The sequence below is a fragment of the Sceloporus occidentalis genome, unplaced genomic scaffold, assembly GCF_023333645.1.
Source record: "Sceloporus occidentalis isolate IW3139 unplaced genomic scaffold, rSceOcc1.0.p SCAF_1, whole genome shotgun sequence".
Lineage (NCBI taxonomy): Eukaryota > Metazoa > Chordata > Lepidosauria > Squamata > Phrynosomatidae > Sceloporus > Sceloporus occidentalis.
Window position 1 is genome coordinate 148240868 of NW_028316981.1, and position 18029 is coordinate 148258896.

Sequence of the window (18029 nt, forward strand, 5' to 3'; positions counted from 1 at the left end):
ACAACAGGCCTCGCCTGAAATAAGAAGAGCCCTCCTTCCGACCACCATCTTGAGGGGGAGAGAGGCAGGCCGGCGGCAACAAGCCTCAACTGATGGCTTTGACTGCTTTGTACATGATTTTTGAGGATTTTTGTTGAATTGTATAAGATGATGTCACTGTTGATGTATTGTATTGCTTTGTGCTATAGCATGTGACATGTAGCTTGTATGTTGTGAACCGCTTTGATCTGGAGGAAAAGCGGTATACAAATAAAAGATATTATTATTATTATTATTATTATTATTATTATTAGTGTTCAGTTCAATAAGAATGTGTTGTGCATTCAGATATACCCATGTGGGACTTTCTGGCTCAACAAAGCATTTAAGAAGTCCATTTTAAAAACTTACACATTCCTTCAAGCATATTTCCTGAAACATATGGCACATCAACACAGAAGACTACCATGGTATATTCTGGCAGTTTTGACTCACATCACACTTTTCTATTGCCTGCTTCTTCACCTGTTCAGAGAAACTTTTTTTTCTGTCACAGTATCAACACATCTTAAGTTACACTGATAGACTTTGACTGGATCTCTGCCAGATACTGGTTAAGAGAAAAATCCAAGGAAATACTACCATCCTGAAAAGATAGATCAGTAGCCACAAAGGAATATTCCAGACATTCATCAAAATTTACCCATGTTTACATAATGGATGTGAAAAACTGACAGTCTCATTGACACTGGCTGGAATCCTGTTACACTATGCTAGTATAATGGTCTGCTCCCAGATGCACTCTCCTCACGTGCCCAGGAAGGAGGAAGCAGCAGGCATAGGAACATGCAATAGACAGTTCCCAGTAAATGCCTTGAATTAGAGAGGGAGGTCCCCAGAGCTAAGGCACTCTAGGAAATATAACTCTGTGTTACAAGTCATACAACTGACTAATCCACCTCTACCAGTATGGTTTGATTTTGAGTATCTTTTCCCCTGGATGCCAAGCTCTCAGAATAGGCAGCTCAGAGAAAGTAGTCACCTTCTCTCATGGTTGCCAATGGTAACTTTGCTAACTCCCTTTGGTCTTTGTCATCTTTTATCTCCACACATAGCTTTTCCCATCTTGCCACCACTGTCTCTTTATCTCTGCTGGCATCAAAGCTACACTGGTGGTAGCTAACAGGATTTTGGCCACCATGTTCTTATTCTTCTGTCTTTCTCCTGCAATGGGCCATTAAACAGTTTTTCCTGCATGGAAATAAATGTGTATTTTCACATATTAAAAAAAACCAAAATCCATTATGTAAACATTTTTTAAGTTTCTGAAGGTGCAAAACAGGTATTCCCATAATGAAATTTGAACACAATTTCTCACCTCGTCCTTAGTTTACAAATTATCATTACAGCAAGAAAATAACTATACTTTGAAAGACATAGCAGTTACGGGAAAATTACCGAGAATAACTCTATTCACGTTTGTGAAGTTTGGTAAGGGAGGACAACTTTTTACTAAACCTGGATGGGCAGTGATTTTCAGAGTGCCTATTTCTTTATGTGTTGAATATATCAACTTGGAAATGAACTACAAGTTCAGACGTGTTCAAGGCAGATGTGTACATACTTTGCTGAATCAAATATAATAGTTGAGGTGGCAGGTGTTTTTCAGTTCCACTAGCATTATCAAAGTGTCAGTTTACCCAGTCAGAACCAGGATGACTGCTTTTCAGTATGTAGAATGGGACTAAAAATATGACAGCAATATAAAAATATTTTGCACTCACCGTCTAGGGAAAGAGAACTGCTGAGTGCTATAAGAACATGAATGCTACATGAATTCACGGGGCCACAGCCAATACTTTCAAAACTTTTAATTACACTGAAACAGCTGGTAGCATCGTTGACTCAAAGCCCCAGATTACCTTGATTGCTCTGTCATTATCTCTCATCAGCTGCTGTTTCTCATCTTCAAACTTTTGTAAAACATCCTGCAGACGCCTTTCTGCAGCAAGCTGCTGCTGCTTGCTTTCCTCTGTCAGAGAGGAAATGGTTGTCTTAAGTTCAGCTATGATCTAAAAAGAAAACAGCATGCTAAAACGCCTACTAGAGTAAGAAGTATATATTTTGCATGTATTTATGCTTGACACAAAAATCTGAGTTCGCAAACTCAACTGTGAAAACTAAATAGTTTAAATTAACATATTATACACTAGCAAGCAGAACATTCTACAGAGAGAAAAGAAATATAGTAAGACCGGAACAGCATAAAACTGCTGAATGTAAAAATTTATGAGAGAATTTTCCACTATAAAATTCCTCAATAATTTACTCAACAGAACAAAGCACATTTGTTATGTGAAGACAGGGGAAATATAGGATTGCTATTTCTCACCTCACTGAAATGATTTTGAAACCAATCCTCTGAAACATTTTTGTATCCTTATTGGGATATATAGCAAAGATTCATAAGTGATCTGACCACCCAAGAATGACAGTTGAAATATAAGTAAAAAGCTCTTGTTATATTCAATGTAAGAAAATATTTGAGAAATATTTTCTTTTCATTTGTAGCTGTGACTACATCAAGGCAGGCCATCCTATAGCTGTTTTATGGCCCTAAATTACTGGCCACAGATTTTGCACATGCAAACATTAGATCAGCAGTGGAAATAGATTTAGATCTAAGGTCCAAAACACACTGCAGAAATAATCAAGTATGATACCACTTTAATTGCCCTCAATCAGTGCTAGGGGATCCAGGGAATTTTAGTTTGTTATGGCACCAGAACTCTCTGACAGAGAAGGCTAAATACCTCACAAAACTACAGTTCCCAGAATTTCCTAGCATTGAGCCAAGGCACTTAAAGTAGTCACAAACTGGATTATTTCTGAAGTGTTTTGGACCTTAGATGACCAAGGAGGGATGTCATGTAACTTTTTGTAGAGGACTACACTGAAAAAAACACATCCAAACATTCCAAAACAGTCTATCACAAATGAAAAATGTCATTTCCCCCCTCTAAGGCCAGGTTTTATTTTTGGATGTTGGGAACTTTTTTCAAAATTTCACAAATTATTTTTTTAGACCAACTATAGAGGAGTTGGAATAAATACACTGCACTTTGGACAAAACAACAGCAAAAAGCACACAAAATGGAAAAGGCTCATGTGCTTGACAATTATTTTTCATTGGGGTATCTCATCATATTTCAGTAACCTCCCTCTTGTGAGAATGTATATCATGGAGACATATACTAAACTAAACTGACTAAAGAATAAAACTGAAGTAACTTTACTTAATCCTATTCAAAAAAGTAAAATTACATTAAAATAGATAAATGAATGAGATTCCTTTTACAATTGAGTTAAGAAGCTGAGATGTTTTAATAATATATTAACAAAATTTTAAAAAGCAGCAGACAGACAGACAAGGAAATGCTCTGGGCAGTAATTCTCAGTGGGAATGCAATTGTTTATTTTGCTCAAACTTCAGAGAGCATTTCTTGGAAACTATTTTTTTGTGTGGGCGTTAAAAAGTGAGTGTTCCATGAGGATAGAAAGTTAAGATTAGCCCAATGTTGTCAGCAGTACAGCCACATAAAAGTTACAAGTCGCCTTATATTAGAAATACATTACCACAACTATATTCAAATGACACTGCAAACTTAATGCAAAACCCAAAGATGGAACTTTGGGTTACTCGTCAGATTCAGAATTAAGAATAAAGTTCAATCTTTTAATTTATTCTCTGACCAAAAAATGAAACCCTTAAAGCTATGTGTAGAAACTCTCACAGGTTTCTTTAGATTAACAAAAAATAGAGACACATACATCGAGTTGGAATAGGTTTTGGTATTTTAAAAATATATCATTTCTACCATAAACTAGGCACACAAAGGAATATTGTAGCACAATTGAAACTAACTGAGAGAAAGAAGATTGTAGCGTAAGCTCTAACAGACTGAATCTACTGCAAGTGGACTTAAGCTGAAAGCAGATGGAGGGGAAAAACACCCCTGAGGTTTCCTGATTCATGGGGAGAACCCGCTGACGGCACCCCCATCTCCCACAACGGGCTGACAACCAATGTGCAGTCCACAACGTCCCCCTCCTGCTATGATAACTGATCCACCGTAACGAGCAATCGTGGCTACAAGGCACATCACATCACTATTTATTTTGTTCTGCTGCAAACGCATGTGCACGAGTGCACCGATGCTCCACTAGCAGCAGCTAATCACCTCCCTTGTCCTGCAGAGCCACCAGTCCATTGGATAGCTGATCGGCTGCCCATACAGTGTATCAGTGAGCACAATGACACTGGCACAGTAGATGCTTGTCCAGCCATGAAGTCCCTCACCTCTGATACATATCCCCTTTCCCCCCAGGGCCCCCTGTTGGACCAGACAGTTTGTTAATATTTTTATTAAATTCATTTTATTGTTGATAATATATTTTTCATAGTTTCACTTCACAGGGTATGCAGTGAGTCAATGGTGTTCTGGTGCCTTTGTGTAATCAATTCACAGGTGGATGACAAAAAATATGATCAGCAATAGTGCCAGCAGCAACTTGCCCCCTCCCTTGTCCCTACACTGGCACTCAGTTCTACACTGCTTCAATAGTTTGCTCTTTCCAGCTTGAACTGCAGCAATCTGGGATTTTTTCCCCTTCAGTGTTATGACCCCGGAGCATGGTTTGGGACTGCTTTCCTGCCATTTCAGCCATGTTCATCATCTGTGAGGTCTGCAATGAGGCAGGGCTGTTTCTTTCAGCCCATGCGGACAAGCTCTTTAGTCTATGAAAGCTTATGTTATTACCTCCTTTCTCTCAGTTAGTCCCAAAGGTTCTACAATATCCCTCTGCATACTGATCCAGACTAACACAGCTATGTGAATTTTAGATACAGTCATTGATTAGAATCACAGATTTGGAAGAGATCACAAGGACCATCCAGTCCAACCCTCTAATAAATTATAAACAAATAATTATAAATAAATTATAATTGACTGATAAATTATAAATATTTGTATTTGTATCTCCCCCTTTGGCTTTTTAATGCCATCTACTTCTGTATCTTTAAAACAGCAGCCAGTGGGTATATTTCTCTGGAACATTCCACAGGAATGGTTATTACAAATCTTCACTGCACCAACATTTTTATGACAAGATTTAGAGATCTGAGAAGATGCTTCAACAACTCTGAGTTTTTGTCCACATCATACATAAAGCAAATCAGGTTGCAATTGTTTCTACTGCTGAGGTGGCAGTGGGTAGTATAGAACAGACAAATAGTACATTTACCTCCCCCATTTGCCATGAGGGTGCAACAGTAAGCCAATTACAAGGTTTCCTCAAGTAATGGCTCTCTTGTTTGGCTTCTCCTGCCCTCACTGTGCCACTGCACTCTGTTGTGACCATATTTATAAATCCCTTTTCTAGGAAAAACGTAGTGGGCATACAAATACAAGTAAACCAAATGCAATTAAATGGATCTTGCTGAGACTGCGAGATGGGATTTTGCTGGTCATGTTTGATGCTGGCGTGCTGTACAGATGCTTTCTTGCCCTGAGTTAGCAGAGGAGAAATCAGGATGAAGCCTTGTTCTTGCTCCATATGTTTGTTCTGCCCCAGTAAGGACAGCAGAGGTCTCCACTGGGGACTATTGCAGGGATGTGGCCTTTACTTTTTAAGCTGAAAGAAAAAGGGACTCTGTGGTACTCAAGAGTCCTTTTAAGTCCCATTCCAATACAGGCAGCAGTCCATATTCCACTCTGTAGTAGAGTGAATGAAAGAAAGAGGACAAGGAAGCATTCAGCCACTACTCTTGTGCCTGCTGAAGGTGCTATCCTGACTGGAAAGGACTGAGGGTGCATCTACACTGTAGAAATAATGCAATGTCAAACCAATTTAACTACCATGGCTGTGTCCTACAAAATCCTGAGATTTGTAGCTTTGTGAGGCACCAAACCCTTTGGCACAGAAAGCTAAAAACTTTGTAAAACTACAAACTGCAAGATTCCATAGGATAGAGCTACATCACTTAAAAGTGGTGTCAAATTTCATTATTTTTATAGTGTAGGTGCACTCTGAGTCACACCAGGCAGTCTGCCTGAAAGGGCTGGGAACATTCTAGCCCTGTCTCTGAGCACATGGAGAAAAATTACAGGGCAAGGTGACCCCTAAGGTTTGGTGCCTTGCAGGATCTGAGAACTCACACTGAAGTTTGCCCTCTTTTGCCTTATATTAACTATGTCTATAAGCTTTAAAATGCTGTCACCCTCAAAGATGTGTAAATCCACCAAATTTGATGCCGTGTAGGAGGAACCTCTGCCTCCAATAGGCAACAAGCAAAAATGGCAGTTTGATTTATCTGCAATAGGGTAAACTTGTTTGCCAGGGGAAGGGGGAGGGGCTTTGGAATTAAATGGTAGCAGAAGCAAATGTGGTATAGTTCTATTTTCATTTTTAACTGAAAGACAAACAGCCAACTTCCTAAATAAATATTTTCATGTTTCCTACCTGGGAAGATTTGGCAAATTTCTGACTGTATTCCTTTTCAATCTGCTTCAACCTGCTGCTGGCCTGAAAGAGACACAGACAAAAAAAGGAAACCAGATTATCTCAGATGAAGAACGTGTACAGACATTTTGCCACTGACCCCTTTTGCCTGGCACCTCGTCTACATGCCTATCACTAAGCAGCTGGGAGCTCTGCCAATTCCAACGCCCTTTTGTGGCAGCCAAAAAACCGCTAGGGCTTGCCTTTGATCTAGGGCCAACTATTCATCACTTGAAAGAGCGGGAGGGGGGCAAGGGAGGAGAACAGTACCTCTGCTGCCAATTATTAGAAAAACATAAAGGCCTCTGTGGATTAAAAAAAAAAGGGGGGGGTAGGAGAGAGACAGAGTTTATCAGGATGACTTCATCTCAGTGAGAAGGAAAAAAGAAAAGAGGGAAAAATCCATAAGCTCCTCTGTAGGCTGTGAGGGTACAATGTGACACATACTCTATGATTTTGTGTGCCAGCTGTTCCCTGCAAGTTCCTTTTGTCATATTCTTGCACTTTTTAAAAAAAGTAAAAGCTGGCTGCCATTAAAGTAAAAAATTCAATATGCTATAGAGCTGTTTGGACTTTCTTTGACCCACAGCACACACTCTCTCCCTCTCTCTCTAGCTTATCTTTCACATCTCAAAGATAAGGCATAAAGCAATCTGGAAATAGGGGTTCTTTGTTGTCTCCCTATCACATGCAATTGAGAGGGTAGTGTTTCTGACATTCATTTCGTGCACAGAAAAAGCATTTAAGTTCTCCATATTTTTCCACCTTACTCAGACCATTATTTTGAAATGAAACTCTTTTGAATAACCCAGTTCCAACAGAAATTGCTCATAGGATTCTCAGTGATTGGGCGGCATATAAATAAATCCTATTATTATTATTGTTCATTACGTTCAAATAATTTCTTTCTGCTTTTCTGCTTCTGGATGCAAAACGTAAAACCATACCTTGTAAGAAAACATTTTTGGGTAACCTGGCATGCTGGCTATGTTCCAGTAAATCCAGTACATGGGATGCCCTGTTCTCCTAGAGAGCAGGGAAGCACTTGGTGCACCATGCCATGGACAATCACTGTCCTAATGTTGGACGGCTTTCTCTGTGAAAGGGAACAGGCAGCTTTTGACAACGCCCACTTACTGAGAGAACTGTAAGAAAACATAATCATTCAAAGCTACTGACTCTGTGGCTAAAGCTATGATCTCATTTCTGTGTTGTTCTGCAGCTGCAAGTCAGAATTAACTTCTCTGAACTAAATATAAAGGAGAAAGTACTTTAGTCTCTGCCAGAAAAAAAAAAAATCACTGATGCCAAAAGAACACTGTGCAGGTACAGCAGACCACCCACAGGTGACCAAGGAAGGAGTCAGGGTTTAAAGAGGCCCTTCAGCATTTGACAGAGGTAAAGAGAGGGACATATACATTAAGATGGCACTCAGATTAACAGATTAATTTATTCAGATTCATGTTAGTCTTTTGCAGTAAAAATAACAAAGAATCACAAAGCTTCTTAAACACTAACACATTTACTATGGCAAAAGTTTTTGTGAACGAGCCTACTTCCATCAGCTGATCAGAATGTTATCCTCTGCTGTCTATCGTACTGTGTATATGCATGGATACAAAGGGGAAAATATTAGCAGGAAAGCCAGAAGAAAATGAAAAGCAAGGGATACAGACTGTGATAATAGTTAAAAATATAAACGTGCATACAACAGTTGAGTGACTATCCCCAAAGCAGTGTTGATGATAACATAAACATCAGGACACTGGAAAACCAATTAGCACCTCTAGTGGGATAAAAAGCTGCTATCCCTATTTAGGACCCAGGGGACAGAACTGAACTCCTGGGATGTGTTAATTCAGCAGCATATACTGGATTTTTTGTTCAGGAATTTTCAAATCAACAGTAGTGGGTCACAACAGGTGAAAATGTTCTTTCACTGGTCCTAAATGTTGCCATTACTGATGTCAGAACTGCAATCCATTTATTATTTTGCACAGGGAATGATTTGTTGGTCCCAATTAGATGGGGAAGATATAACAACGCATATTTGGAGAATGAGCAGATGAATGAGACCTTGATGCTGAGACAGACAATTGTAGCTCCTGCCATTTGTTGTTGTTGTTAACTGCCCTTGAGTCAATCTCGACTCATGGTGACTCTATGGGTGAGACATCTCCAAGACCACGTATCCTCTACTACTCTTCTCAGGTTCTGCAGATTCATACCCATGACCCCCTTAATTGAGTTCATCCATCTAACACATGGTCTTCCTCTCTTTCTAATTCCCTCCACTTTTCCCAACATTATTGTCTTTTCTAATGAGTTGTGTCTTCTCATGATATGTCCAAAGTATGACAGCCTCAGCTTAGTCATCTTTGCCTCCAGGGAAATTTCAGGCTTGATCTGCTCTAGGATCCACATATTTGTTCTTTTTGCTATCCATAGTATCCTCACCACTCTTCTCCAGCACCACATTTCAACTGAAATTATTTTCTTTTTGTCCAGCTCTTGCATGCATACATGTTAATGGGGAATACAATTGCTTGTATGATTCTGACTTTCGTGTTTAGTCGTATATCTTTGTTCTTTAGACAAAATAAATAATCTGAACAAATTATTTTCAGTGATGCAGTGGAAATAATAATAATAATAATAATAATTTGTTTTATTTATATACCGCTATTCCAAAGATCATAGCGGTGAACAGCAAGTAAGCTAATTAGCAAGTAAGCTAATTTGCCCCCAACACTTTGGGTACTCATTTTAGCAACCTAGGAAGGATGCAAGCCTGAGTCGAGCTTGGGCCCTTTTGCTGGTCTTGAACTCGCAACCTTGTGGTTTTGAGTGAATGGTTGCAGTACAGACATTTAACCACTGCGCCACCAGGGGCTAGTCTTTACTGCAACTATTATTATTATTAACCTTTATTTATAAAGCGCTGTAAATTTACACAGCGCTGTACATACAATCTTTTAATTAGGCGGTTCCCTGCCCTCAGGCTTACAATCTAAGAAGACAACGACACAAAAGGAGAAGGGAGTGGTGGAGGGGAAGGGGATGAGGGCCAGCAGTTCTTCTCTACCTCCAAGGCCTGCATCAAGGCAGATGGACTGGATGGAGAGCTTGGCTTCTTAATGGATGGGTAAACTTCTTCCAGGGAGGCCTGTTGGAGTTAGCCTGCCTCTCTAGTAGGATAATATATATATAATACATAGCAATACAGGAAATGATTCAATAAAACAGGCAACAAAGGAACATCAAATAGCAAGTGACAGTTATGCAATGCCTAGGAATGCTTCTCTGAACAGGATGGTCTTCAACTCCGTTTTGAAGCTGGTTAAAGAAGTGATGGCTCTTGTTCGCGGGGGAAGAAGGTTCCAGGAGTGAGGGGCAGCGAGTGAAAAGGGGTGAATCCGAGATGGGGCAGAGGAAATCCTGGGCTGGGACAGCAGACCTTGACTACCAGAACGGAGGGCCCTGGTGGGAAGGTGAGGAGAAAGAAGGTCTGATAAATAAGGAGGGGCCAGTCCATGGAGGGCTTTAAATGTCGACAGCAGGAGCTTATACTAAATGCGGAAAGGGAGGGGGAGCCAGTGAAGGGATGCCAACACAGGAGAGTTGTGGTCAGAGCAGTGGGTGGAAGTGATAATGCGTGCAGCTGAATGCTGGACAGAGATTGAAGGACGGAGGTGAGAAAGAGGAAGCCCAGTCAGGACGTTACAGTAATCAAGTCGTGAGACCACTAGGGCATGGACCAAGGTCTTGGCAGTAGAGGCGGAGAGATATGGTCAGATTTTGGCAATATTGTATAAGAAGAATCTACAAGCCTTGGCTGTGGTCCGGATATGAGGGATACACGACAGAGAAGAATCAAAGATAAAACCAAGACTGCGGACTTGCTGGACTGGTTGAATAGAAATGTTGTCCACAGAGACAGAAAAGGAGTGTTGAAGGGTGGACGTAGGAGGAAAAACAAGAAGCTCCGTCTTGGACGTGTTGAGCTTCAAACGCTGATGGTGCATCCACTGCAAGACAGCCGTGAGACAAGACAAAACTTACTGTTCAAGTCTTGGAGAAAGGTCAGGGGTGGAAAGATACAGCTGGGTGTCATCGGCATACTGATGGTAGGAAAAACCAAAAGATCTAATGAGTTTACCTAAGGACAGTGTGTAGAGAGAAAATAGAAGGGGACCCACAACAGAGCCCTGGGGAACTCCAACAGATAAGGGAACAGAGGACGAAGTCTGACCACCTGTGACCACTGCAAAAGATCTGCCTGACAAATAAGATCTAAACCAGTCGAGAACAGAGTCTGAGAACCCAAGGTCAGAAAGTATATCAACTAGAAGGCAGTGATCAACGGTGTCAAAGGCTGCAGACAAATCAAGAAGGATGAGAACAGAGTAAAGGCCATTAGCCTTGACCTGTAAAAGGTCATTCGAGATCTTGGTGAGAGCTGTCTCTGTAGAATGCCTTGGGCGGAAACCAGACTGAAAGGGATCAAGGATGGAGTTGGCTTCAAGAAACTCAAGACAGCAAGAATAAACAACCCGTTTCAAAACTTTAGAAAGAAAGGGAAGAAGAGAAATTGGATGATAGCTAGACAGAGAGGAGGGGTCAAGAGAAGTTTTTTTCAGAATTGGGGAAATGAGAGCATGTTTGAAGTCTGACGGGAAGGAGCCTGTAGAGAGAGAGAGAGAGAGAGATTGAAGATATGGAGAAGAGAGGGCAGAAAAGAGGGAGCTATAGAGATTAGAAGACGAGTAGGAATTGGATCAGGAGGACAGGTTGCAGGTTTGCAAGAGTTCAAAAGTGTAGTGAGTTCATCCAAAGAAGCAGGAGGAAACAGAAATTTTTTTAGGCGAGGGCGAAAGAAGATTATGAGCAGAAGAAGAATCGGGAGGGACTATCTCAGAGCAAATGGTGGTGATCTTTGAGATGAAGTAATAAGCGAAGTCCTTGGGAGAGAATGATGAAGAGACAGGAGGAGAGGGAGGTTTAAGCAAAGTGTTGAAGGCAGAGAACTATAAGATTAGTTCTCATAACACAGCTGCAGAAACAGCCATTGCTGTGAGCCTTCCTCTGAGGAATAGCTTCCCTTCTTGGTCCTGCTTTTCTAAGTGTACTTCCCTATCTCTCCAATGATTTTCTTTTAAAGATACAAAACTGTCAGGATAGAATGCAGGCAACATATTGGTAAAACAAAAGTAAAACCAAGTGAAATATTTTTCTTGAAAAAAGTATGCCTCATACTTAATTTCTACCCTTGATGTTCCAAGTAGTCTTCATACCACATTATTAATGAGTTCAACACCTGCTTAGCAACACTTTTACAAAACAGCCATCTGCTCTATACACTTTGACCTGAAGAAAAGCTTCATAGTTGTGGAGCAAGTTCAGAGTGTGAACCATTTCTAAGGGATTAGAGAGATGGATTACCAAAGTTGTTTTGAAATATTTTCTCAGAACGATTTCCATACAAAGCACTGTTTCAGTGTATACAGGCATAGTTTGGAGATAAGGTCCTCTTGCAAGACAGTTTCACTGACTAACAGATGGGTAAGAAAGCAGAAACACTGAAATAAATCTTAATATACTAATATACAGGCAAAACTATTCAAAAAGTTATTAAGTAGATGTGGTGCCAAACTCTACAGAAATTCTATTCTTGCAAGAATTCTGGCTTTATTGAGTCTATTCATACTTTCAATTATGACATTATTTTAAAAATATTAATATCTTTCTCACAGTTTAAACAGTATGCTTAATTACTGAGTCATTTTGTAAATACAGATTAATACAATGGGGGCATATTGCTGTGTACCTTCGTCATTTTCCAACATATGGCAACCCTAAGAGTGTGTGTGCGCGCAAGTTGTCTGTTGCATTATGATAATCCCATTAATTTCATAGGGTTTTCTTATGCAGGAATACTCAGAGGTGGTGTGCCAGTTCCTTCTTCTGAAATATAGCCAACAGCATCTGGACTTCACAGGTAGTAACCCATTCAAGTAGCAACTGAGGTCAACCCTGCTTAGCTTCCGATATCAGACAGGATCTGGTACCTAGGGTATTATTGTATATACTCATCTATAACTCTATAAATTTTTAGTCAAAAATTGACGTTAAAAAGCTGAGACAATTTATCCATAGGTCAATATAAGTACTGTACTTTAAAGGAACCATCCCCTGATAAAAGGCAAGAGTGTAATCTGTACTGTTAGCACAAAATCCCCTCTACTCAGGGGGCATACTTATCAAATTTGCAGATGACACCAAATTAGGAGGAATAGCTAATACCCCAGAGGACAGGATCAAAATTCAAAACGACCTGAATCGACTAGAAAGCTGGGCCAAAGCTAACAAAATGAAATTCAACAGGGAGAAATGTAAGGTACTGCACTTAGGGCAGAAAAATGAAATGTACAGATACAGGATGGAGGACAGCTGGCTGAACGAGACTACATGTGAAAGGGATCTAGGAGTCCAAGTAGACCACAAGTTGAACATGAGTCAACAATGTGATGCGGCAGCTAAAAAGGCCAATGCAATTTCAGGCTGCATCAATAAAAGTATAGTGTCTAGATCAAGAGAAGTAATAGTGCCACTGTATTCTGCTTTGGTCAGGCCCCAAATGGAATATTGTGTCCAGTTCTGGGCACCACAATTCAAAAAGGACATTGAGAAACTGGAGCGTGTCCAAAGGAGGGTGACTAAAACCATGTCCTATGAGGAACGCCTTAGGGAGCTGGGTATGTTTAGCCAGGAAAAGAGAAGGTTAAGAGGTGATATGATAGCCCTGTTTAGATATTTGAAGGGATGTCATATTGAGGAGGGAACAAGCTTGTTTTCTGCTGTTCCAGAGAACAGGACCTGGAGCAATGGATGCAAGCTCCAGGAAAAGAGATTCCACCTCAATATTAGGAGGATCTTCCTGACAGTAAGGGCTGTTCGACAGTGCAACACACTCCCTCAGAGTGTGGTGGAGTCTCCATCTTTGGAGGTCTTTAAATAGAGGTTGGATGGCCATCTGTTGGGGATGCTCTGATTGAGAATTCCTGCATGGCAGGGGGGTGGACTGGATGGCCCTTGTGGTCTCTTCCAACTCTATGATTCTATGTTCTATTTTTAAAATGGAGGTTAAAATCAAATACTGCACCTTGTACTTATCTGCCTCACTTAATAATACTGTGACTTATACGCCCTGATGATAAGTGAAGCAAAATCTATTTATGTATTAAACCACAACTTAAATTTTGACCTATAGTTATTGAGAAACAAAAATTAGATGGAAGCAAACTAGATAAGTCCTCTAGAAAGTGAAGCAGTTTTTCTTATGGTTTAACTTAACTTTTATTGCAGGAGGTCAGAATGTGAAATGATCTTATTGCCAGTTTCAGATGCTTTATGAAATTGTATTTTAAAACATCTGGTTGAAACATTTTATTGAGAAAATGTCTTTAAATTGAATAAGCCATGGTGGAACTAAACCCTTTCCAATTCTCTACTTTTTGTTTTTAAACAGACAGTCCAATTCCCGTGATGTTATAAACTTTGATTTTGAAAGATCTCTTTCTTATCTAGTTAGGCTATGAGTCTAAGTATGCTGCCTTGAAAGGAAGTTCCACTGACAACCAGAAGGCCTGAACATTTAAAAACAATTTTTGTTTTATTTTAATACAAGGCACAATCTTTAAACATTTGTGCCAGTGTTGTGAGGAGTTGTGTAATTGAAATATTTATCACTCTATGAGTGATTTTAAAAAAAGCTAGTACAGGTATGTAGCACATTTATATGCCAGCATTCTGCACTAATTATATCCATATTGTTGGCTGCACCATGTTCAGACCAGGCCTCAATGCTAATAGTTAGCTGGAATTAGATCAAAATGCTGCATTGTGTTATCTTTTAAAGTCTTGAAACTGTGCTAATGAAGCCTGTATTATCTGCTTTCTTTTCAGTCATATTTGAAAAGATACAATTTAACTCCAGCTCTGTCGGACTGTTCTTCAGAAACCTCACACACTACTTGCTGGTAAAAAGCTTGTTAAACTTCCTTAAACAGATCCAGCCAGATCAGAAGTGATAATTAACAAGATATTTTGTCTTGTAAAGAGAACTTTTGAAGCGTTCCTTTCCTCTTGTCTGACTCACTCAGCTGAGCTGTGGGCCAGTGTTTGTGACACTACAAACAATTACTTGTACAGTGATCAGTTCTGACATCATAAACACTGGGTTGTGGTTTCCCTGAATGAATGAGCTCTGCAGCTGGCTGCTGCCTAAGTGAAAGTTTTCATTCCTAAATACCTTGATGAGCAGCCACGAGGAGAACGGAAATGACAAATGCATTTGGTTTTGGCAAAAACATAAGGGCTCATAGTTTGCAAGAGCAGCTGTCTCTCTAAAGTATTATAGCTCTGAAGTCCATATAGGCATCAAAATCTCAGTGTTTATGATTCTGTCCTTAGCTCACCCTGTGCTGCCAAGCTGTTGTGGAACGTATGGCATGCAAGCTCTCTCCATGCTGAGTTTGTGCAAGACCTAAAAACAATTCCTTAGGTATTAACAGAGCAATAAAAGGGCAGTTTACAAATGGCAGCATATGTTCTGCCTACTACTATCACATCCTCCTCACAATGCTACTTAACCCATTCGCAGAGAGAAAATGAGAGAAGGAAAATTTTGTTTTGCTCACTAGAAAAATGGCTAAATTAAAACTATTATTATTTTAGCCTTTATGATTACCCAAGGGTAAATGTTCATAACATGGAGACTAATGTATTTTATTCAGAAAGCTGAAAATGGCATGATACAAACATTACTGCTCAACATATTTACACTAAAGTCTAAAGCATTTTGCATCTCTCAAAACCCAGAAGATCTGTCTGACCTGAGACAACACTGTGTCCAAATATATATCTGTAGTGGTTTGAATATTAGATTAGGACTCTGGAGACCAGTTGAAGCAGAAAAACCCACTGGACAAGTCACACTCTCTCAGCCTCAGACGCCAGCAATGGTAAATCCCCTCTGCAGAACTTTTCCAAGAAAACCCTATGATAGATTCATCTTAGAATCACCATAAGTCATACATACCTTCTCATGATGTGGCTAAAGTATGGCAGCCTCAATTGAGTGATCCTGGATTTCAGTGAGAGCTCTGGCCCGATCTCTTCTAGAACCCATTTGTTTGTCTCTTAGGCTATCCATGATATTCTCAGTACTTTTGTCCAGCACCACATTTCAAATAAGCTGATTTTCTTCCTGCATGTGTATTTAAAAGGACTTGAACACCCACCAATTTCAGCATGTACAGGGGGAGAGGGAGGGTCGTGGAACCAAACTCCAGGGATACAAGGGCCCAAAGTATATGGTGTCTAAATGGGACAGTGGTCTCCAATTGCTACAGAATTGTGTACTAGCTATAGCTTCGGAATAATCTTCAAGGCCAATTCCATACAGTTTAATTGGGAAGTTACCACTCATGAACTACTGTGGCCAAGCTATCTCCATCTAGGAAAAGTGGAAAAGTATAATAGCTGGTACATTGTAGCAACATAGAAATGCATTAGAGAGGTGTATTAATGGAGCAAGATGGCAGATCTGACAATAATGAAACTAAATGGGGTGCTCTACATAGTTTTAAAAATCAACTGAATGCAGAAGAGCAGATTTTAGGGCTTATTTTGAGTCAATATACACCATGCTCAGATAACCTCCAAACCAACCATTTCTTAGAATCAAAGAATCATAGAGTTGGAAGAAACTACAAGGGCCATCCAGTCCAACCTCCTGCCATGCAAGAAGGTACATACTGTTGCACAGTTCTTACCATCAGGAAGTTCTTCCTAATGTTTAGGTAGAATCTTCAATCTCTTCTTCAAGGTTTTGTATGTTCCCTCATCCCAGACTTCTACCACACACCGGTCTCTCCCACTTACTTTACCCAGATTTAGGCTGGGTCCTGGCCCCAACCTAATATTTATTTGCATTCCCTGTGCTCAACCTGTTCCCTTCTAGAACTACTTTTAGTCTAGCATTCTGCTTCCGTGCTTATGCTCCACTCTACAGTGAAATGGAAGGGAAAGCTGCATACCTCTGTCTGCTCTCCAGTCCCTTTGACAAGGTGCCACAAAGAGTAACCTAATGTCAATAGAAAGTATGAAAGGACTGTCATAGAGCACATTCTGAGTGAAATTAAGAGGGAAGTGGCCAGAGATGCTCTGCAGTCTAACTAAAATTAGACAATTGTGTAGCAAGCCTTCAGGGGGATGTATGAAAAATATGGAGGAGGATAACAAATAAATAGTCCATACTGTCTAAGGTCTCCATATTGTTTGTCTCCCCAGGGACTTTAAACTGTGTTATTTAGGATTAAACCTCAAATGTCACACATCTGAACCCATGAAAATGTATAACCCAAACCCAAACCGTTACACTAGCTAACTGTCTGGAAGCTTGCAATCAGAAAGGAATGTGCATAGAGGCTTTGCATCACATTTTTGTGCTCAAGGTGCTAAAACTGAAAACTAGGTGGTTCTTAAAACAGAACTGCAAAGTGTAGCTAAAGTACCAGAACAACCATACAATTATGCCTTTCTCTATTATCAGCTCATGGAAAACTCCCATCCTGCTTCTAGCTTCAAAGTCCAAATGAAATGAAACCAATGCACATGTATAATTGATTTTACTCAGAAGCCTGCTCAAGGTTTTTCTTTCATTCCCCAGTGCCAAACTATCACACTCCCTTTGTTCTGCCCTGATCCTGAATCCAGTCATCGAGTCCTTTGTACTCTTTATTCTAAAGTAGTTACCTTCCTCTCATTTAGTGCTTGCATCTTCTTTAGCATGCACTGCTCCACGTTTGGACCAGGGGTTGCTTGACTACCAAACTGTTACCTACAATCTTTCCATGCAGTATCCCAGATCTACTCTGGTGCTTTCTCCAGTTTCCTGAGCTAGAGTCCTCTTTCCTCTTCTCTCAACCACCTCACTCCCTTGCTTACCTAAAGATTTGTGTTACCTTGTACACTCAGAGAGGGAGCTTTACCTTCACTGCATGCTAGATAGACTCAGTTATGGAGGTCAAGGGTCTGAGTTTACAGGACCTGAGCAGAGCAGTTGACGACAAGAAGTCTTGAAGGAGTCTCATTCATGGAGTCACCATGACCCTGTGGATGACTCAAGTAGTTGACTCAAGTGCAGTTAACAACAAAAGGAACCCATAGAGCCCAATGTCTAATTCCTCATGTGGCCATTAGATGGATTCCTTGCTCCCCCTTTGGATGCCACCTTCCATATGAGTTGCTGGCTCTCAGTCCTATCCCTCATCAAGCAGGGCTTCCCAGGTGCTTTGGGAACTGCTACAAAAAAGTCAAGCACAACCATCTAGCCATCCTTTTAGCTTTGGGGTAAATTCTGGCTTATCTCCCTCTTTGGCCTCCCCTACTAAAACTTACTTGTATCTTTCTGGGTTAGCTACTTT

At 40.3% G+C, this 18029-nt stretch overlaps 1 protein-coding gene across 10 annotated transcripts in view; it reads right to left on the bottom strand.

Annotated features, from left to right (window-relative positions):
- Nucleotides 1–18029, bottom strand: part of CEP112 (centrosomal protein 112) — a 402980-nt gene that overhangs the window by 86985 nt on the left and 297966 nt on the right. For 7 of the 10 annotated variants that reach the window (XM_089540765.1, XM_089540791.1, XM_089540808.1 and 4 more), the window contains 2 exons: nucleotides 6502–6564; nucleotides 1902–2051 (listed from right to left, as the gene is read on the bottom strand). In XM_089540765.1, coding sequence (XP_089396891.1) covers nucleotides 1902–2051; nucleotides 6502–6564 — 213 coding nt within the window. Of the gene's footprint in view, nucleotides 1–1901; nucleotides 2052–5546; nucleotides 5674–6501; nucleotides 6565–18029 lie in introns of those variants that run through there. The other 3 variants (XM_089540827.1, XM_089540817.1, XM_089540834.1) reach the window with 2 other exon arrangements.